The 20,250-nt window shown below is 54.4% G+C and overlaps 1 protein-coding gene across 5 annotated transcripts; it reads left to right on the top strand.

Annotated features, from left to right (window-relative positions):
- The first annotated feature begins 113 nt into the window (after positions 1-113).
- Positions 114-20,235, top strand: PHKA1 (phosphorylase kinase regulatory subunit alpha 1). 5 transcript variants are annotated; one of them, XM_085060793.1, is made up of 33 exons: positions 114-268; positions 372-530; positions 1,020-1,067; positions 1,614-1,782; positions 2,144-2,226; positions 2,403-2,483; positions 2,907-3,005; positions 3,133-3,279; positions 3,578-3,631; positions 4,844-4,966; positions 5,083-5,178; positions 5,943-6,050; positions 6,244-6,322; positions 6,767-6,901; positions 7,916-8,025; positions 8,664-8,808; positions 9,729-9,807; positions 10,194-10,273; positions 12,078-12,254; positions 12,639-12,733; positions 12,903-13,042; positions 13,168-13,324; positions 13,466-13,545; positions 13,744-13,822; positions 13,906-14,035; positions 14,411-14,512; positions 14,909-15,024; positions 15,336-15,374; positions 16,368-16,412; positions 16,659-16,829; positions 17,376-17,429; positions 17,550-17,750; positions 17,993-20,235. In XM_085060793.1, the coding sequence occupies exons 1-33, from the start codon at positions 191-193 to the stop codon at positions 18,164-18,166; spliced, it is 3,633 nt and encodes a 1,210-aa protein (XP_084916919.1). In that variant the 5' UTR covers positions 114-190; the 3' UTR covers positions 18,167-20,235. The 5 variants fall into 5 exon arrangements, 4 of the variants coding, with proteins under 4 accessions (XP_084916919.1, XP_084916920.1, XP_084916921.1 ...); XM_085060794.1 differs by lacking the exon at positions 15,336-15,374; XM_085060795.1 differs by lacking the exon at positions 16,368-16,412.
- Positions 20,236-20,250: the final 15 nt, after the last annotated feature.

The following is a 20,250-nucleotide window of genomic DNA, read 5'->3' as shown; positions in this document are numbered from 1 at the left end:
GGCAGCGCGGGTGGGGCGGCCGTTCAGGGGCTACGGTGGTGCTTGGGTAGCGCCGTCGGCGGCAGCGAGCAAGCGGCTCCGCGGGGCGGGGCGGGGCGGAGCGGGGAGGGGCGGGCCGGGGCGGAGGTGCTGCCAGGACCCGTGCCGTCCCACCAGTGCCAGTGTTGGTCCCGGACTTGCCGCCGTCGTCATGAGGAGCCGCAGCAACTCGGGCGTGCGTCTGGACGGCTACGGGCGCCTGGTGCAGCAAACCATCCTCCGCCACCAGGTGCGGACCCTGCCTGGGAATGGGGGGCGAACCCGGGGCGCCGGCGCGCCCCGCCGATCCCTGGGGCTGAGGAGTTCCGTGGGAACGCTGTGTCCCCTCCTAGGACGCGGTGACGGGGCTGCTCCCCGCTAGCGCCGACCACCCGGACGCCTGGGTCCGGGACAACGTGTACAGCATCCTGGCGGTCTGGGGTCTCGGCTTGGCCTACCGCAAAAATGCCGACCGCGACGAGGACAAGGCCAAAGCCTACGAGCTGGAGCAGGTAGGAGGGAGCAGAACCAGGGGAGGGGCTGGTGTCACCCAGGGACTGCTGTAACCCCGTGCTGGTCAGCCTTTGGCACAGCTGGGCCAGGGGCGCAAAGGCAGGGTAGTGAAAGCGAGGACACAGCTGTCCCCCGACGCAGGAGGCAATAGGAATGGATGTCAGAGCCTGTTCTTCCCAGACCGCACTGGAGCCCAACCAGAGGGTCCAGACCTCTGGCTCTGGGGTGATCTGGGGCCACAGCCCTTCTCTCAAGGGTTGGGGAGCCATGTCCTACAGCCGTGCCCTCTTTCCTGCTGCATAGTGTAGCAACCTGGTCTTGGTGGCAGATCAAAAATCTCTCTGCTGTCAACCAGGGAGCAGGGGCTGTGAAATTGTGAGCAGGGGCTCTGATTACAGACGCTGAGTCCCACAAAGGTCAGTGGCCAGCTGATCCTGAGTCATGGCTTCTCCTGGAGATTAACAAAACCGTTTTCCTTGTTCCTGCAGAGTGTGGTGAAGCTGATGCGGGGGCTGCTCCAGTGCATGATAAGACAGGTAGGGGCTGGGGAGCACCTCTGCGTGTTAAGTGGTCTCGTTAAAGCGTAGCTATGCCACAGAGACTATCAGTCCTAGCTATGCCAGCCCTCCCCAGCCTTCCCTGATGAGCAGAGGAAAGGCCCCGTTCCAGCAAGTCTTGAAATAAGTTCTCAGTGAGCATCTGTCCTGGGTATGATTGAAGTTCCAGAGCTGTGGGCGGGTGGCCAGTGCAGCCTTTGCCAGCTGCTCCCTGTCTCGTGGCTAGCACTAGGAATCAGCAGCTCTCCTCCCTGGGGGCATTTGGGGTAACCCTTTTCTCTCTGCATGCTGCAGCAGTGGCAGTGGGCCCTCCACAGCTGCAGCCCTGTGCCACAGCGGCATGTGAGTTTGCATTCACTGCCTTGGTGCAGTGGGGCTCAGTCCAAGGGTTGTGGAATTTCTGCCCTGCCAGGCATGACTCCATGTGCTTGGCTCATGGCATGGGGCAGCCCTTGGCTTGGGAGCTTTCAGACCTCTCTGGAGACATGGTTCAATGAATGCCTGCATCTCTTTGCCCTTCTCAAGGTGGACAAGGTAGAGGCTTTCAAGTACAGTCAGAGCACCAGGGACTGCCTGCATGCCAAGTATAACACCCACACCTGTGCCACCGTGGTAGGAGACCACGAGTGGGGTCACCTACAGATGGATGCTACCTCGCTCTACCTCCTCATGCTGGCACAAATGACAGCCTCAGGTAATGCTGGGGGCTGCCATCGCATCTTTGAGCATGCTGGTCTTCAGGTTCACCAGAGTCTCACTTTGGGTGCAGCCTCCTGGGTGCCAAGCTGCTGCAATGGCTTCCCTGACCCCCACTGTTTTCTTTTGCTCACAGCACCTGAGGTGGGTTTGGGCCCTTTGATGTCAGTCTCTCTAAGAGCCCCGGTTTGTCTGAAGCCCCAGTGCTGCTGTAAGGGGTGGGAGTGGAGGTGGGGTCAGATGGGCTCCCACTGGGCAGGTGTGCAGTGGGGAGGAATCATCCCTGCATTGCTGCAGCCCCATCCTGGGTATGCTTGTGATCTTGGAGTGGCTAATGTGTATTCTTCCCCCTGCTTCAGGCCTCCACATAATTCATAGCTTAGATGAAGTCAACTTTATCCAGAACCTCGTATTCTACATTGAAGCTGCCTACAAAACTGCGGTGGGTAGCATGTGCTGAGGGAGGATGGTGTGCTCTAGTGGTGGAGATACTGGACTGGGTGTCTAGGAACAGCTGTGGGTTCCCCCTGAGCCATTCCAGCACCTTCTGGAAGCACCACCAAGGGGTGTGATTCAAAGGCTTTCTGGGTGTGTTCTGAACCGGTATCTGGTTCACAGGACTTTGGCATATGGGAGCGTGGGGACAAGACGAACCAGGGCATCACTGAGTTGAATGCCAGTTCTGTCGGCATGGCCAAGGTGAGCTGGGGAGAAGTGCTGTAGGGGGTGGTGAGGAGCACCAAGTGGTCCTGAGCTGCTTTTTGACAGGGCAGGCTGGGCATGTTGAACTGCTGAGGCTCAGTGCTCCATGCAGTGATAGGTTCCTGGGGAGCAAGACTCTTCTCCTTGTGCACTGGGATAAAACTGCCCTTCTAGCCTGGGTTTTGCCTGAACTGGGAGTGAAAAGCGAACTGGGGGTGTGTGGCAGAAATGTCCTGGGCCCTTTTGATGTCTGGAGATCTGGTCTCATTTTGATCAGAGATGTTCTGCAGCTACAGGAGGGTTCAAATTCTTTTAAATTTGGGCAGTGCATTACAGACAGGGACTAGCATGGAGTGAGAGCTCTTACAGACGAGCAGCATGGTGAGGGACATGCCTCTTTGGATCTCGCCCTGCTTGCAGGCTGCCCTGGAGGCACTGGATGAGCTGGATCTCTTTGGAGCCAAGGGAGGCCCAGAGTCAGTGATACGGGTGTTGTCAGATGAGGTGCAGCACTGCCAGGTGAGACCCCCACACAGGTGTTACACTGTTGCAAGAGGAACTGTGATCTACTGGTTTTGTGTTTTCGGTTTGAGTGTGAATGATGCCTGACCTGGAGCCTAACCATCTTTCCTTCCCCTTTGCCCAGTCCATCCTCCACTCAATGCTGCCCAGGGCCTCCACATCCAAGGAGGTGGATGCCAGTGTGCTCTCTGTCATCTCCTACCCAGCATTTGCTGTGGAGGACAGCGAGCTGGTGGAAATCACCAAGCAGGAGATTATCACCAAGCTGCAGGTGAGCATCTCTGCACTTGTTTCACTGTTCCAAACTGTTGTAGCCCTTCCCAAAAACATGTTTGGTGGGGTGTTGCTGGGGCATAACTTCTCCCCGCCTCCATGACTTGTGGCAGTGGTGTGCAAAGAAGCAGCCCAGTGTGCTGCGGCCCTGGGCTGTGATTGTGGTACCTGAGTGCTGGGTGAACGAGGGAGGGGGTGTTTGGCTGAGGGAGACACCCTGCCCCCGCTTCTGCATTGAAAGTACAAGATATTTCCCACTGTGCCTACTGCTCAGCAAATCTTTCCCTCCGTTCCAGGGGCGCTATGGCTGTTGCCGCTTCCTCCGGGATGGATACAGGACTCCCAAAGAGGTGAGTGTCCTCAGCCCTGCTGCCTGCCTGGATGCAGCACAAAGGCTGTGTTGGGGAGCACTGGGAAGACAAGAGCCCTGAGTAGCCCCAGGCAGCGTCATAGGTCTGGGCAAGGCTTCCCAAAATGCCAGAGCTCATTGCAGAGGTGGTACATCGCACCCACACCCATAGCAGGTGGCCAGAGGCTGGCTTTGCCTGCATCCTGGGACCTGGTGGTCTGTCTTTCTTAGGCTAGGAGCAGGTGAGACCGGTGGGGCTCGCGTGGGAGCCCTGGTGAGGTGGGCTTTCCCGGGCCTTCACCAGCCCTGAGTCGGGGCTGCACCAGCCCTGAGTCAGGGCTGGAGGCCTGGAGAGGTGATTGTGCAGAGCCACTATCCTACGGCCTCATAAGCAACAGCTCTGGAGGTCACAAAACTGCTTCTGTCTCTCCTAGACCAGCAGTCAGCTTGGGTGCTGCCAGAATGGCCCTGTGAGCAAGTGGAGAGTTTGCTGCTTTGGGGAGAGAAAACAGGAAAATTTTATAAGCAAGTCTCATTTGATAACCTTTGAACTAGGAAATGATACTCCGAGGCTCTTAAGTCATCACCAGCTGCTGGGCGTGAAACCTTTGGACACAAGTACCTCTGAATGCCTCTCCTTCACTGCGCCTCTGCAGACCTGCCCATAATAGGCAGCATGTGTGGCTGCCCCCCTTCAGAGCTAGAGAGAAGCAGCAGCATCTCCAGTACAATGTTCCCAGCACTTGTGAGCTTTGGCAGCATGCAGAGTTGAGGATTACTTACTTCTGGGCAGCTGCAAGGCATGGGAAGGGCAGCGGTGCCTGCAGAGGCATGCGGATAGCTGGAGTCGGATGGGATTTTGGAAGCTTGTGGCTGAAGTGCAGATAGAAGACATCTGCTCCTTCTGTCCTCTGCCTGAATAGTCTGCTAAGGCTAGACAGAACAGCAGACTGCTTCTTCTCTGCAGCAGACAGAGTAGTTAGCAGGGCGAGTCGAGGCAAGGGCACTACACCACACACAGCTGAGGTGGGAGGACTCTATGCAGGCAGCTCTTCATCCTGACAACTTCCCTTGTGTTGGGCTCACAGTGGTACCACATGGCAGGAGGATCCTGGAGGGATCTCTCTGGCCCTGTGTGACCAGCCCAAGCTGAGGGGATTCTGCAAGTTTGGGGGATCGTGTTACGCGCCACCTGCCTTGCTGTCACTTGCAGGACCCCAAACGCCTCTACTATGAACCTGCTGAGCTGAAGCTATTTGAGAACATTGAGTGTGAGTGGCCTCTCTTCTGGGCATACTTGATGATTGATGGCATTTTCAGTGGAAACATGGAGCAGGTAAGAGAGGCAGGACCTGCCGGACTGGTGGAGAAAAGTCCCTGGCAGGAGAGGTGCGCAGGGGAAAGATGCAGGGAGCCATGTCTGGTGGCAGATTCCCTCTCCTCTCTTCTCAGGTGCAGGAGTACCGGGAAGCCCTTGAGGGGGTTCTCATCAAGGGGAAGAATGGGGTACGCCTGCTGCCAGAGCTATACAGTGTCCCACTGGATAAGGTGAGTGATCCTGAGCTATGGTGGGAAGCAGAGGTGTCTTACAGAATCAGACTATTTTGAGTTGGAAGGGACCCACAAGGATCATCAAAGTCCAACTGCTGAAACTCCCGGTCTCATTACCGGATAATTAAGTTTTAAGTGCTTATTAAGCCAAATTGTTAGTGAAGGGGCACATGTAGTGCATGGAAACCTCATGTACAAAAAGGATGGCTTGGAGCTGTTATGAAACAGTCTTGGATAAAAATTGTTTTCTTTCCAAAGCATTTCTTGCCCCCATGCATGAGAGTTCTTTGTTGATAGTCTGCTTGCTCAGAGACTGAGTGCTCCAAGAGCTCAGGACAAGCAGATCTGGGCTGAATAGGTGGTGCTGAGCTCCTATTCCATGGTGAGGGGATTTGTGTGGGCCTGGGCTAAGAGCAGTGGCCTCCTGATGCCCAGGTCATCCAGGAGAGATGCGCTCCTCACCACTATCAGAAAGCATCTCTGGGTGCTCCTGGGGCGTGTCAGTGTTTCCAGTGGCATGGCCCGAGCTGGGAAACCAAACACAGTCTGAGTAGCTGATTTGTTGTCTGGCACAGATGCCTGAGGCTGTCATGAGCAGAGATGAGGAATGCAACCAGGCTCTTTCAGATCTTCTGTGACAAATGCTGTTTTGGGATCTTGTTTTGAGCCTTGAACTGCTGGGCTTCAAGATGCAGTGAGGATGCTTCCTTCAGCATCTAGTGTCTGTGGATCCCTTCTTGACCTCCTGGCTTGTCTTCCAGGTGGATGAAGAGTACAGGAACCCACACACTGTGGACAGGATACCCATGGGCAAACTGCCACACATGTGGGGACAGTCCCTCTACATCCTGGGTTGTCTGATGGCCGAGGTAGGATCACCATGGGTGCTGGGGAGGGTTGTGGGACCAGGCTCTGGGCTGTGAAGGCACAAATGCAGCCATCTACTGTGGGGAAGTTGTCAGCTCCATCCCCCAGGACCTCTTAAAGTTGGGTTGTCCATAGTCATCATCCATTCTACCCTCCCCATAAACTGTTAATCTCTTTATACCTTTTTCTCCACAGGGGTTTCTAGCTCCGGGTGAAATAGATCCCCTCAACCGCCGTTTTGCAACTGTGCCTAAACCTGATGTGGTAGTTCAAGGTGAGGGAAGTGAACCAGTCCCAAACCCCTGAACCTGACAGGTAGGGGGACTCTGGCTGTGCAGCATTCACAGAGGTGGCTCTGGGGTAGCTCTGCTTGGTGGGTTGCTGCCAATACAGCCCAGTCTCAGCCCAGGCAAGGTGGTTGGAATACGGGGTGCAAATCCTTCCATTTCATCCTGTGTTGACCCAGAAAACTATCACCTGCTGCAGCCTCCTCTGCAGAAAAGTTGAAAACTGTCCTCCTGCCACTTGGTGGGGAAGACTTGAGTGTATAGAGTATTAGAAGGGGCAAGGCAGACTTCTGCAGTGGGAACTGGTTCCCAAGGGACCCCAGACAGCTTCTTCTCTGTGGTATGGTGCCTTGTATGTGTCCCCAAAAGCATGGGGCAGTGCCGTCACACCCTTGGGCCTCTGTTGCGCTGAGACTGTCTTCCATCCACAGTGTGTATCCTGGCTGAAACAGAGGGGATCAAGGCAATCCTGCAGAAGGAAGGCATTGACGTGGAGACTGTGGCAGACGTCTACCCCATCAGAGTGCAGCCTGCTCGAATCCTCAGCCACATCTATGCCCGGCTGGGTGAGCTGGGTTCCCTGCTCCTGCAGCAAAGGGGGTGCAGAAGAGTCTGTCCTACCCTAGGCACTCCTGCTCATGGACACTCATCATTTCTGCTCTCTGCCTGGCTGATGAGGATTCTGCTGCCCATTTCTAGGCCTGATAAAGCCACTCATGCCCAAGGGGAACAAGGTGGCAGATGGTGCTGTTCAGTGTGATTCTGACTGGGATAGAGCTTTGGCCTGCAGTTGCACAGTCACCCCAGAGACAGAGACTCTGATCTCTGTAGGTTGAACATGGTGTGGGCAGGAGTTGTCTTTTGGTCTTGTACTGAGATGTGGATGAGGGAGGCTAGCCAGACCTCAGGAAGTGTCCCCTGGCCATCCCTGGCAAAGAGAGCCCAGAGCTCAGGTAGTATAGCTATTGCTAGGAGGTGGCCAGAGCTGAGTGTGCAGTGCTCAGCTCTGCATGCTTGCTCCCTGATGCTACAATCCCTTGGGCATGGGGCTTGTTGCGCAGGAGCCATAGATTTAGCCTGGGCCAAAGGAGACACCTGATCTGCTGTGATTTAATTTGTCAGCTAATTTAGGCCACCAAAAGGCCAAGTGTGACATGGGCAGGGGGAGCAGCCTTGCAGCTGGCAGAGCTGATGAGGAAGGGGTGATGTTGTTGCTGTATTTCTGGGCTTTGGGAGTAATCCAGGAGCAATTGGAATGCTGATAGAGCTGTCAACTTTGTAGGGCCAGCACTATGCAGAGGGACACCCCTAGTCCTGACATGCCCAAAGAAGTGTGACATGCCAGAAGTCAGGACAGGCTATCTAGCTGTTTCAGCATCACTCTACCCCTCTGGGCAGATCTGGGAAGAGAGAATTACTGTCACTTAGAGCTATATCAGCTTGACACAGGATTCTGGGGTATCCCAACCACAAACCAGCATTTCTCTGCTGGCTGGTAGCAAGAAGCCTGGCACTACTTGCTGCTGCAGCCCCTTTCGTGAGGATGCTTGTACTAAAAACTCCTCTTCCTGCCCTTCCAGGCCGCAACAAGCAGATGTGCCTTACTGGACGGCCCTACCGGCATATGGGCGTCCTTGGGACCTCCAAGCTCTACAAAATCAGGAAGAGTATCTTTACCTTTACCCCACAGGTGGGTGACATTGCACAGGCTCATTCCCAGCTCTTCGGTGGTATGAAACTGGGCAGGAAGTTTCTTCAATAGCTGGGTACTCAAGTTATTGTAAGGTGTGACCCAACACTCGCTGAACAGCCTGGGAGTGTGGAGCAGTCCAACTCTGTGGCATGAGGCAGCACAGTTGGTGGTCCTGGATGTGTGCATGTTGGGACAGTTTGAGCCTTCTAATGATCATTATTGGGTGAAAATCTCTGCTCACCCTGACAAGGACACCAGAAGGAGGCTGATGGCAGGCCAGGGACATGTGTCCAGGGGATGAGAAATGTTGCAAGCCTAACACTATGGCGAGTGCATATTCACTTGGAACAGGCGCAACATGGACTGGCTGTGTGGGACCTGGATGCTGCTGCTGCTGCTGAGCTGTGGCATTAGTTACTTCCTCATAGTTGTTAGTGGCCGGTAGCTGCCCTGGGGGTTGAGGGTCCCTTGCTAGGCTGTACTAGCACCTGCCAAGTAAGCTGTCAGTGCAAAGGAGCACGCCCTCTGAGTGTACAGTGTGACTAGCCTGACTGTGTCCCTGTGGGAAGACATGGGTGGCACCATAAGGACCTGGTGACTGCATGAAGGGCTGATCACATCTTCTGTCCTCACAGTTCATAGACCAGCAGCAGTTCTACCTGGCTCTTGACAACAAGATGATTGTAGAGATGCTGAGGACAGACCTCTCATACCTCTGCAGCCGCTGGAGGATGACTGGGCAGCCAACCATCACCTTCCCCATCTCCCACACCATGCTCGGTATAGATACTCCAGCCTCGCAAGGCATTTGTCTAGAGCAGCCCTGAGAAATAGCTCTGCAGGATGAAGGGGGTGGGCAGATGTGTGTCCATCTCAGTAATGGGGACATGGTGAGGCTGTTTACTGCTCAGAGGAGCAATGCTGTGTGGGCAGCTGGCCTGGCAGCTAACAGGATTGCCTGTCAGGCACCAGTGCCTGCAGCTCAAGGCCTGTTTGCTGGCACAGATGTGTTCAGGCTTCAGGCAAACAGGCTTGTGGGAAGGCCTTTTGGGGGCAAGACCAAAAAAGCAAGTTCTCTGTAGAAGTGTTCTTAGTGCTCTTTCTGCGTCTTGACTTCTCCCTAAGACTAACCACGTGCTAAAGGCTTTCCTAGTCAACACAGACGGGAGAACAGTAAACGAGAAGGAGCAAAGTCACAGAGCAGAACTGACTTGCCTGCAGCAGCTCACAGCTCCCCTGTGAACCTGGTGCAGGGAAGTGACTTTGTTCTGCTTTAAGGACTTTCTGTCTCTCCTTGTGTAATTGAAATCCCCTTGATTTGTCAAGGGTGCCTTTTGCTGTGGTGCTTCCTGCCCTCGACAGCAGCGCACTCCTGTCTCATGTGAAAGGCAGAGACAGAACAGTGGGCTGTTAAGTGCTGCTCTCTGTTACTCTCGGCTTCAGCCGAGGTGATTTCACCGGCAAGGTGACATCCCAGGAGCCTGGAGTGCATCCTGGCCTGGCTTTCCTTGAATCCAGCCTGGACAGTCCAGAATTTCCCTTTTTGGGTGGTGATTTTGCTACCACAGCCTGACTGTGTACCCCACAGTAAGGGTCTGGCCATGGTGCTTTGGGTGTCTGAATGCCCACCTGGTCCTGGGTTACTTTCTGGGAGCGAGTTTGAGCATGAGAGCCTGACTGCCTGTGCCTCTTCCACACAGACGAAACCAGCAGCAGTGTGCACCCCACGGTGCTGGCAATGCTGCAAAAGCTGCAGGATGGGTATTTCGGTGGCGCAAGGTGAGTGCAGCTTCCTGTGGTTCAGGAGGGAGAGGGCTGGTAACTTCCAAGAGACTAGTTACGAGGATACCTGCTGGGCAGAGCATAGGCTGTAGAGGAGCAAACTGGGGAGGAAACATGGGGCGGTGCTAGGCTATCAGTGTGCCCTGGGGCTACAATCCCAGCAGGGGAGATGAAAGAGGGGATGTAGCTCTTTATGTCATCACAAGCCCGTGCTGCAGGATTCCTCTAATAGCTTTTGGGCAGCCCTTCCATGCCCACCTGTGGCTGAAGGAGTTGCAGACAGCTAAAGTAGACATCAAAGGGCTTGTCCTGGAGCCAAAAGGTAAAGCCAAGGGTATTGCCTCCCCTTTCCTCTCCATCTGACCTCCCTATCTCTTGCCCAGAATTCAGACTGGTAAATTGTCGGAGTTCCTGACAACATCGTGCCGAACACACCTCAGTTTTATGGACCCTGGGCCAGAGGGTAAGGTCTTTGCCAAGAATTACAGGCTCAGTAGTGACAACTTTGAGAAGCTAGACACCAAGGAGTGGCTGCATGGCTTGCAGGTAGCAGAGGATGGTAGGGGAGAGCAGGCCAGTCACTGCTGTTGGACGACAAATACCTAACTCACCCTTACCCCCGTAACACCCCACCTCCCTCCCAGCATCCCTTGCTGTGTTCTTCATGTGCTTGGGTTTTCACCCTGTTCCCATCTGACCCTCTGTCAGCCTTGTCTGGAATGAGCAGCTCTGACTTTCGTAAGCTGCTGTGTGGAGAAGAGATACAGAGTTGGCAGCCTGCCTTCGCTTGGGAGATGTGGCTGAGGGTCTTTGATGCAGAAATGGCGGTGAAGGTGAAAGCACAGTGACCAAGGTGGTGGGGAAGAGCCATCATGTCCCTAATTAATCTCTTTTTTCTCAAAGCCTTTGCCCCTCCCCTGAGCAGAGCTGCTCCAGTGAGTGCCAAATTGAAGCCTTACTGCTGTGTAGAGGGTACCTGAGAATGCCTTGGCCCGTCACAGCATGAAGGACTCCCCTTGTGCTGGGACCACAGCAAGGTGCAAGTTTTGCTGTTCGCCTTGCGAGAAGACCTGGGTCATCTGGGTGACCTAGCACTGGTCATCATCAGCCTTCCCACTATCTGTTTTACATCTGCAGCTCCTGCAGCCAGTGTCTGTACTGCTGGGACTCTGAATGCTCATTTTTCTTGCCCTTCTCTCAGTTCACCTGCAGCCTCCTTTACAGGCTGCATCAGGGTTTGTCAGGGTGTCTGCTTCTCCTCCCAGCCCCAGTGAGAGAATCTGCCTGCCCTTTCAATAGCATCTTAAAGACGCTACATTTTAAGGTTTTCCTGTGGTGAGATGCTACAACCCAGCAGGTGAATGTTCTCGAGGGTGGTACCTAAGAGGACTTTTCCAGACTAGCCTTCAGGCACTGGCATGAGACATTCCATTGAGGGGTGGAAAGGGGATACCGTGCTACTTCAGGTGCAGTCTGCAGCTCACTCCCTGGGCCGACACACCTCCGAGTTTGCCAGCTGGAGAGCAGCATAGATTTTCCCTGGCCCACTGTAAGTGCATCAACAGCCTGTGTTTTATTTGGGGCATTTCCCCCCAGGAGCAGCCCCTCATGTTTACCTCCTGACTGAGCAGAGACTTGGCCTGTGACCCTCTTCCATGCTGCTGTTAGTGCATGGTGCCTCTGGTGCTCCTGATGTGGTGTTGGGAGCTGCTTGAAGCTGGGCAAAGAGCAAGGCAGGAGCCATAACTCTAACTTCTGCTTAGAAATAACTGTTGCAAAACCCACCCTGCCTTGCTCCCTTGCTGGAGTCCTGTTTGGAAGATGCCCTTGCTGTGCTGGGGTGCTTGTAAGGGATCTCTGCTTGGACAGGCTGCTCCTGGCTGTGCCTCCCCACTTCTTCCCTGGAGGGAAGGAGTGTGAGGGTTTCCCCACAGGGTTTGAGTGGGACATTCCTGTCCTTGAACAGACTTGGATCAGACACATCCTGCAGCCCCATTGCTTTGTTTGTCAAGGTGAGACTCAGAGGGAGCCCCAGTTTGGGGCAGGCAGTGTCACAGGCAGGAGTCGTGCAGGAACAAGGTTGCTTTGTGTGCTTGGCTGCTGGCACTGTCTGTCAGTCCACATGGCTGCCAGCACTGGCCCTACATTGTCACTTTGTGCAGTCAGCAAAGCTTTGTCCTTGCTGAGGCATAGCTGGGAGCTCTCCAGGTTTTGGGGTGCCACGACTCAAAGTGGCTGAACCCCTGCTCTGCTGCCTTCCCTTCCAGAGGACACCTATGATGAGGTTGCTCAGTACCTGGATCACCTGCTGCAGCACACAACTCCCCAGTCAAACCTGCCTCCCACTACCCAGCGGGGAGGCCTGAGCCGCTTCAGGGCTGCTGTCCACACCACCCGCGACCTCATGTCCCTCGCATCCAAGGCCAAGGACCTGCATGTCCAGAGTGAGTAATTCCAGCCCCCTCCACACCTTTCCTTTAGCCCAGGGGTGAGGCTGAAGTGCTTTGGGAGCTTTCACAGCCGTATGATGCTGGGGTTCCCGTGGATTGCAGAGCCTTTACCTGGACAAAGGCACATTATGTCCATTGTATTAGTCCTGGCCATGGAGCATCTTGGAGTTGGTGCCTGTGCAGTGCCATGGAAACTCAACAAAGGATGGCAGCTCCCTGTAGTGTCCTCTGAATGGGTGGACAGGGGCTGCTTCTTCCATAGCCAACTTCTCTGCAGGGACTGCTGCGGGAGTAGTGTCAGAGTGTCTGAGGTAGTTTGGGGTACAGTAGTGGTGACTGGGGCTGGATGTGTCTTTGCCAACCCTTGGTTTTTTTTAGATGTTGGGATGTATGTCCCCAGCAGGATCTTCCAGGCATCCCAGCAGTCGGTCAAGCTGCTGAGTTCACCACATGAGCACGACTTGGATGTCAAGGTGATCTCTGTCTCTCCCAGACTGAGCTGTCCTTTCAGCTAGAGCCAGAGTGTCCTTGCAGGACTGCAAGGGGGAGGCTTGTTATCTGACATGGGGGAATAAGGCATGGGTCCAGTTGGTGCAGGGTGCTGGTGGTGCTGATCAACAGCATGGGTCTCCTTTCCCCCAGAGCCATGCACTCTGTGCAGAGATGAACTTGCCCCGTGATGAAGATGGCAACGTGGACTGCAAGGCACTGGTGGACCAGTTGCGCGTCTGCCCCACACTGCAGGAGCAAGCAGACATCCTTTATGTGCTCCACATCCTCAAGTAGGATGAGCTCTGTGTCCTAAGGGCTCACTGTGCAAAGAGGGGTTTTGCACAGCCCAGGGGGCCTGTCAGGGAGCTGCGACAAGCAAATTGCTGGATATAACCCTGTGCCTCCTTCACTGCAGGGGACCTGAGTGGCACACGGGGCTTGATAGTGAGCCTGGCCCCACCGTCAAGGAACTCCTCACTGAGCTGTATGTGCGGGTAGGGGAGACATGCCAGTGGTCCCTGATCCGCTACATCTCTGGCATTCTCAAGAAGAAGGTTGAAGCTCTGGATGAGGTAAAAGCTGTGCAGCCAGCCTCTAGCTGAGGTCTGTCAGGGAGGAGGCAGCAGAGTGAGCAGGTGAACCATGGCTGCATCAGCCTCATGCTGAGCCCCCAGACCCTCACGTGTTGACAGTGCCTGCCTTTCTGTCCCTAGGCCTGTACTGACCTCCTGTCTCACCAGAAACACTTGACAGTGGGGCTGCCCCCAGAGCCACGTGAGAAGACAATCTCCATGTGAGTGTGGCACCTCTCCCTCCCCGAGCATGCTGGGCTGGGTCTGGATGTGAGCCTGCTGCTCTGAGGTCCATGGGCAGGAGTGGCCCTGGGTGGCTGTCCCCAGCCTGTATCTCTCCTCTTGGGACTGTACAGACTGAGGGTATACAGGTTTGTTCTGCTGCCTCTCACCTGCTCTGCTGTTTGTTCACATCCCAGCCCGATCCCCTATGAGGAACTTGTTCGCCTTATTGATGAAGCGAGTGAGAAGAACCTCAGTGTGTCCATCCTCACCCAGGTGAGGGGCCAGGATGCTAGGGGACACCACAGCTGGGTGACCCTGGTGAGCAGCAGTGGGGTGATCTGCCTCTGCCCCTCCAGGAGATCATGGTGTACTTGGCCATGTACATGCGCACACAGCCTGCACTCTTTGTTGAGATGTTCCGTATCCGCATCGGACTCATCATCCAAGTGATGGCAACAGAGCTGGCACACTCCCTGCGCTGTTCAGGTACATGTGGCAGAGCCAGCACCCTAACTGGAGTAGGTGCTGTGTTGCTTGAGACTCTGTCAGCCAGAAAGGTGTACTGTTAAAAGTGGGCAGCTCAGGCTAGGACAAGACCCTGCACGGAAGTGTCATTGTATGCAGCTGAACCTGTTTTTGTGCAGCACAAGGAAGTGATTGCACTGCAGTCTCCATTCCAGCGTGTGTTGGGCTGGCATGGGGAAGAATCCGTATTGTAGGCAACACCTGGAGCTAGTGTTTGTCCTTGCCAGATGAGCTCCTGTGCCAGTGCTCCCCCTTCTCACAGAATGGCATGCAGGGTAGAAATGTCCTAGGAGGACTGTGAGGCAGGCTACAAAATCACAGTTCTGTTCATTTCAGCTGGAGAAGCCACGGAGAACCTGATGAATCTCAGCCCATCAGACATGAAGAACCTCCTCTACCACATCCTCTCTGGCAAGGAGTTTGGGGTGGAAAGGAGTGGTGAGTCTCATCAGAGAGCATCCCAGGGCAAAGCTGAGTGCAGAGCGTGGCCAGATCTATGTGTTTCTAACTGTGAGGAGTGTCCCCGTTTTCCCCTATGTTCAGCACAGATGCGTCAGTACTGGAGGGGTCCAGCAGGAAGCTCTGCTCTACATAAGAATGGTGCTGAGTGATTTCTGGGATCAAGCCCAAATCTCATGGCTATTTGAGTTTTGCTTAGTTTGGCACTTGACCTGGTTGGGTCTGAAGTGAAACAGTTCTATACTGTGCTCATGGATCTCTGATGCTATCATGTTAGAGGACAGGGGCCTGCAGAGGTACCACTGCCCAGGCAGCGATGAGGGATGGCCATGCCTTGAGCAATGTTGCCCACTCTAGATCTCTCTTCCCCTGCAGTGCGTTCAGTGGACTCATCGCTCACCCCTGCTCTCTCCATCTGTGACATGGGGGTTCTTGGGACCAGCAGGCCTGAGCGCACTGGCCTTGTCAGGCTGAAAAGTGAAATCAAACAGGTGAGGGGAGGTAGTGCAGGCCACTCACGACAGGTCTTGTGGGTGAAAAACAGCTACGAACCAGGCAGAATTGATGGAAGAGTGGGCAACACAGATGCTTCCAGGAGCTTATTTTGTCTCCAGTCCTGCTCTGGAGGGAAAATTGGGGTGAATCTGGTAGTGGTTGGGGGTTGTTCTGGCAGTTCAGTGGGAGCATAGAGGTGCTTGAGATGGTGCAGGGATGGAGAGGACCGTGTGGTGTCCCAGGTGTGGCTAGTGTCTTGGTGGGCATCTTCTAACAGCAGAACCTTCATTTCCTTTTTCTCTTGCAGCAATTGGATAAACGTAGGCAGTCTTTGCCTGGGAGTAAGGTGATCACCCCTGGTCCTGCAGCCTCAGTTTTTGCCCCTCATGCCATGCTCCAGGCCAACTTCCCAGCATGCACGAGTCAATGAGCTTCCCTCAGCTGCTGCAGCAATGAGTTGGCTTCCTCTCTAAGCAGGCTCAGGGCTGCTGTATTCAGGATGGGGAAGGAGGCTGGCCCCCCGGGAAGAGGTCAGCATGGCTTAACATGCTGTGGCAGCCCAGGGCTGCCACTGCACACAATCTTCAGGAGCTCCCCTTGGAGTGGGAACCTGCCATGTTTGGACTAGCAGGGAAGAAGGCTTCCCTGAGCTGTGGGTGTACTGCTATTACAGCCGTCTGGGAGCTGTGCTCCAGAGCTACTGTGCTCAAATACATTCCATTATATTCACAAAATCCTCTGAGCAGGATGCCATGATGCTTCCAGTGCCATGACCGGTAGTGACTCTGCTGGACAGTTCACTGGATCCTGCCTGTAGCCTTCCCAGCTGTTTCTTCTCTGGGGAAGGAGGCTTCTGGTCAGCTACAAATACCAAGGACTTCCTCTTGTGCCTGGTGTGTGTCCAGGAGGAGTCCTGAGCTCTAGAAGGGGTCCTGTTGTCAAAGAGATTGAGCTTGTAGGGGCCAGGCTGATGCAGCAGATTTAGAGCCAACTTGCTGCAGTGTGAAACCTGACATCACAGGGGGCTGTCTGTGGGCAGTGACCTTGCTACTGGTCCTCCTGTCTGCTCGAGACTAAATCCCTGCCCATGCCAGCAGCCAGCAGAGCAGTAGCAGTCCTATTCTTGTGTGCAGGCTAGCACAAACCCACTGCTGCTGCAGCCCTGGCATGTGCAGCCCTCTGCAGCTTTCCTTTCAAAACCCCCTGTCTCCACCTAACCTTGGTCCAGGGATAAATGCCCTGTGACCTGACCTTGGTCTGTGCTGCTGCTGCTCTGTTTGCTGTGACTGCTGCTCTGCTCTGGCATGGTCTCATTTCCATCTCTGCCTTTCTCTTTCAGCCCCTCAGTTTGCAGTCCAGGGACAGTGACCTCAAGTCCTCTCTGGTAACCTGTGTTTGTTGGCTGCACACATAGGGTCTGTCCTGTTTGTGGCTGTGGGAAGGAGCTGTGCTCTGAGGGGTGCTGCAGGGAGCTGGGGCTGTGAGGTGGGCTTTGCTGGGGTCAGGGGAACGCAGCTCTGTCTTGGGAATGAAGCTGGAGAAACACAAAATCTTGAGCAGCAACAGGCTGCGTTCCTGTGGGATATTTAAATTTGCAGCAGTCTCTGTGGTTCTTGTTTTGTCTGCCCAGTCTGTTGGGCACACAGAGCTGCTGGGCAAGGACTACTTTTCAAGCATGCTGGAAGACCACAGCAGTAAGGACAGCCGGCAGGGCCAGTGGCAGCGGAGGCGACGGCTGGATGGGGCCCTTAACCGTGTCCCTGTGGGCTTCTACCAGAAGGTCTGGAAGGTCTTGCAGAAGGTGAGCTGCACAGCAGCTGGTGCTTCTCCATGCATGTGAGCCTCTGGTCCCAGGCACCAGACTTGCCAGGGGAACTTAAACACTCAGGGCTGATCCGTGATATTGTGTAGATATGTGCTTCATAGACAAGGTCTATATCTGACTTTGGAAAGCTGTGGAAGACCTGCAGTTGCCTTGTAGTTATGTAGACCCTACCTCAGCCTGTGCATTGCAGAGTAGAGCTGGAGTCTTGCTCAGGTGCTTCATGCATTAGGCAGACAGGAACATGGCTAGAGCCACAGCTGAAAGTGCTCTGGGCACAGCCCATCTTCAGCATCCTCAGCTCCTTGGTGAGCCAGAGAGCAGAGCCCCATGCAGGGGGGCTCTGGCTGATGCTGAACTGATGGGAAAGGAGTGTGATGCTGTGTGGAGTCAGGAGGCTGAGCTGGGGTGTATGGGCAGCATGCACTGGTGCTCAAATGGGAGCAAGTCTGTGGGCTGTACTTACATGTCTTAGCATGGTGCTGCTTCTCCAAGCTGTAACAATGATCTCTTCTTGTTCTGCAGTGCCATGGCCTCTCTGTGGAGGGCTTTGTTCTTCCCTCCTCGACAACCAGAGAGGTACGTTCATGTGAATGGGAAATGGGGCGTGCGGGTTACCCTAGGTGTTTGCCCAGTGCAGCGCAGGAATTGAGCAGGTGATACAGTGCTCTAGGTACATTTCTTTCTACCTCCTCACAGATGACCCCAGGGGAAATCAAGTTTGCTGTGCATGTGGAGTCTGTCCTCAACCGCGTGCCCCAGCCAGAGTACAGGCAGCTGCTGGTGGAAGCTATCTTAGTGCTCACCATGCTGGTGGACATGGAGGTGCACACCATTGGTGGCATCATAGCTGTGGAAAAGATCCTGCACATAGCCAATGACCTCTTCTATGAGGAGCAGGTAGGGGCCAGGCCTCACCCAGGGCTGCTGGCTACATTCCTCACAGCTCTGCGGGGCTCACCCACTTGGAGGGCCCTGCCTGTTTTTCCCATCGTGTTCATGGGGCACAGCAAAGCTGTGTGTTCCTGCACAGCTCACCATCAATATGTCACACTGTGAGTGCAGAGGATGCTTGGGTTGGAAGCTTGGGGGATTGCACTTAGTCCTAATGATGCCTTTCTCCTTCCCTGTCCAAAATCCAGAAAGCCCTGGGTGCTGATGAGCATATGCTGGAGAGGGATCCTTCAACAGGCATCTGCAGCCTGCTGTATGACAGTGCACCAAGTGGACGGTTTGGCACCATGACCTACCTGGCCAAGTCGGTGGCCTTGTACGTGTACGACTTTCTGCCCACAGATGGCTGCTCCATGCAGTAGCTCTTGCAGTTCGTCACTGGATTGCAGGTGCTCTGGGAAGGTTGTTTGATTCAGCTTGTAAAGACGAACACTAGGTTAGTTTGCAAGACAACCTGCGTGGCCATCTTTCCCCCCAGCCCTGGCCTCTTGGTGGGTGAGTGGCCCTCTGAGGAACTCCACTGTGCCTGTGTGTGGCCTGTGGAGCAAGGGAAAGGCTGAGCTTTGAAGCCTGCTTGTGTTAGAAGGTTCTGTCTACATGACTCCTTTTGAGCCATCACCCCCAGAGAGACCTCTGTCTGAGGGAGTTGGAAAGGGCTCCCCTGACCAGACCTGTGTGCTCAGCACTACAGTGCTCCCTGACCAGCTCACACTCTCCCTGCCCTCCATCAGGTTTGCACTTTTTAACCTCTTCTGTGCTGCTTTTTGTTCCAAATCTGCAGGATTTATACTAGTGTAGGCTGGAGCTCTTGCTCTTTCTGCTGCTGATGGAAAAGCTTTGCTAGAGGAATAGGGGATGGTGCCTGAGCCTTTCTCCCAGTACACCCAAAATCAGTATGGTCCAGCCCAGCCACAACTGTGCTGCTTGGAAGCAGGCAGCCCATCATCCCCCCTGGGGGTCCTGTGTATGGAGTTGAGGAGCTTGTGGTAGCCAGGATCCCTGTTACCTCCAAGCTGCTAGGACAGGGCTTCTGGCTGGCTGGGACATGCCAGGGGCAGCCCCTCTGTGCCATCTACTCTATCCTTGGCAGCGGTGCTAGTGGCCAAGTCGCAAGTTCCTGAGCTCTCGTGTGCTCTGTGAAGCAGCTGTGAACTGGCTGCTTGGTGTTACCTTGTAATCAGAGCTATGCTTTTAATGCTTGTCTCTGGCCTCTGCTCCATCTCCCACAGCCTAGCACAGAGAGGGGTGGGGACACAGTGGATCCCTGCTTCAATCTATTCTGCAGGTCAGCCCCTACTTAGGATATGTGTGGTTGGACTGATGAGGATCAGGCATGCATGCTACAAAGTGGTGGAGGAAATGGGGTTTCCCTTTGGCTGCCTGGTTCACCTTCCTAAGACTTCATGTGTGCTCCAGTATAGTCAGCCCATTGAGCAACAGGCCAAGAACCCTCACTCTCAACCTCTGACCTTGCAATGTCACACAGCTTGTCACAGGCCAGCCTGATACCATGCATGTCCCCCTCCAAGACTGGTTTACAGGTATTGGTGAGCCCCGCTAGCTCTGAGCAAAGACCCCCTTCCCCTTTGGGAAAAGTTGATCCCATCTAACACCAGCATGCCTTGTTAAAAATTTTTTTAAAAATCTGAAATTGTGGCAGTGACATCAGCCACCAAGCCATGTATTCAACAGACTTGAGTCCATCTCTTTCAAAGTCACTGCCCACAACTAGAAGGAATGTCAGAGGAAAGAACTTGTGTTTCAGAATCCCTTACCAACTACCCCCAGGCCCTGAAGTCTCTTTTAATTGCTCTTGGACTACCTGTTGCAACTTCATTGCCACTCACTTGGAAGAGCAGCAGTGAGTTAACAGGCTGAAGCTGAACCTGGCTGGGAAGTTTACTAGTGCTGTGCTTTGCCATGCAAAGATTGGCCACTCCACTGTGGATAGGGCTGGCTCCAGAGCCAGATGTTTTCCTGTGTGCCTGTGTTTTCTGATGTCCAGGTTGGTTTGGCCTCAAAGCCAGGTGGTCTCTTGGGGCAGCAGCTCTTCTGTACATGTGACTATACAGAATATCACGCTATGAAAAGCCAGTGTCCAGTGAAGGAGACAGAGGAGTCCTGCAACTTTATTTGAATAAAGAAAGAGAGTCCACTGGGGCATCTGCCTGCGGGATTTTCTCTATCGAGGAGTCAGAGAGCACAGCCTCCTTTTATCCTAAACTCTGGGCCGCTTGTTGCCCTCTTCCTTTCACCATTGACTGGCGTATTAGGAAGGTACAGCCTTCCCGAACTGCCTACCACATATTTCCCCCTTGAACCTGTCATTTCCCCCCAAAGTCCAGAAACTCAGGCTTGTGCAGACCCACTTGTCTGTTTCAGGAGTCAAACTGTCTGCGTGAGGGCCCCAGTAAAAAGGTTTCTAACACGACTTGGCTGCCTGTTC

This window comes from Lichenostomus cassidix, chromosome 4A (genome assembly GCF_008360975.1).
Source record: "Lichenostomus cassidix isolate B80296 chromosome 4A, HeHo_3.0, whole genome shotgun sequence".
Lineage (NCBI taxonomy): Eukaryota > Metazoa > Chordata > Aves > Passeriformes > Meliphagidae > Lichenostomus > Lichenostomus cassidix.
This window is presented reverse-complemented; position numbering and strand designations above follow the sequence as displayed.

Coding starts and splice junctions, on each gene's coding strand:
- PHKA1 (XM_085060793.1), top strand. CDS start 191: ATGAGGAGCCGCAGCAACTCGGGCGTGCGTCTGGACGGCTACGGGCGC. Junction 2,484..2,906: donor GTTCTGTCGGCATGGCCAAG/GTGAGCTGGGGA, acceptor CCCTGCTTGCAG/GCTGCCCTGGAGGCACTGGA. Junction 5,179..5,942: donor ACAGTGTCCCACTGGATAAG/GTGAGTGATCCT, acceptor CTTGTCTTCCAG/GTGGATGAAGAGTACAGGAA.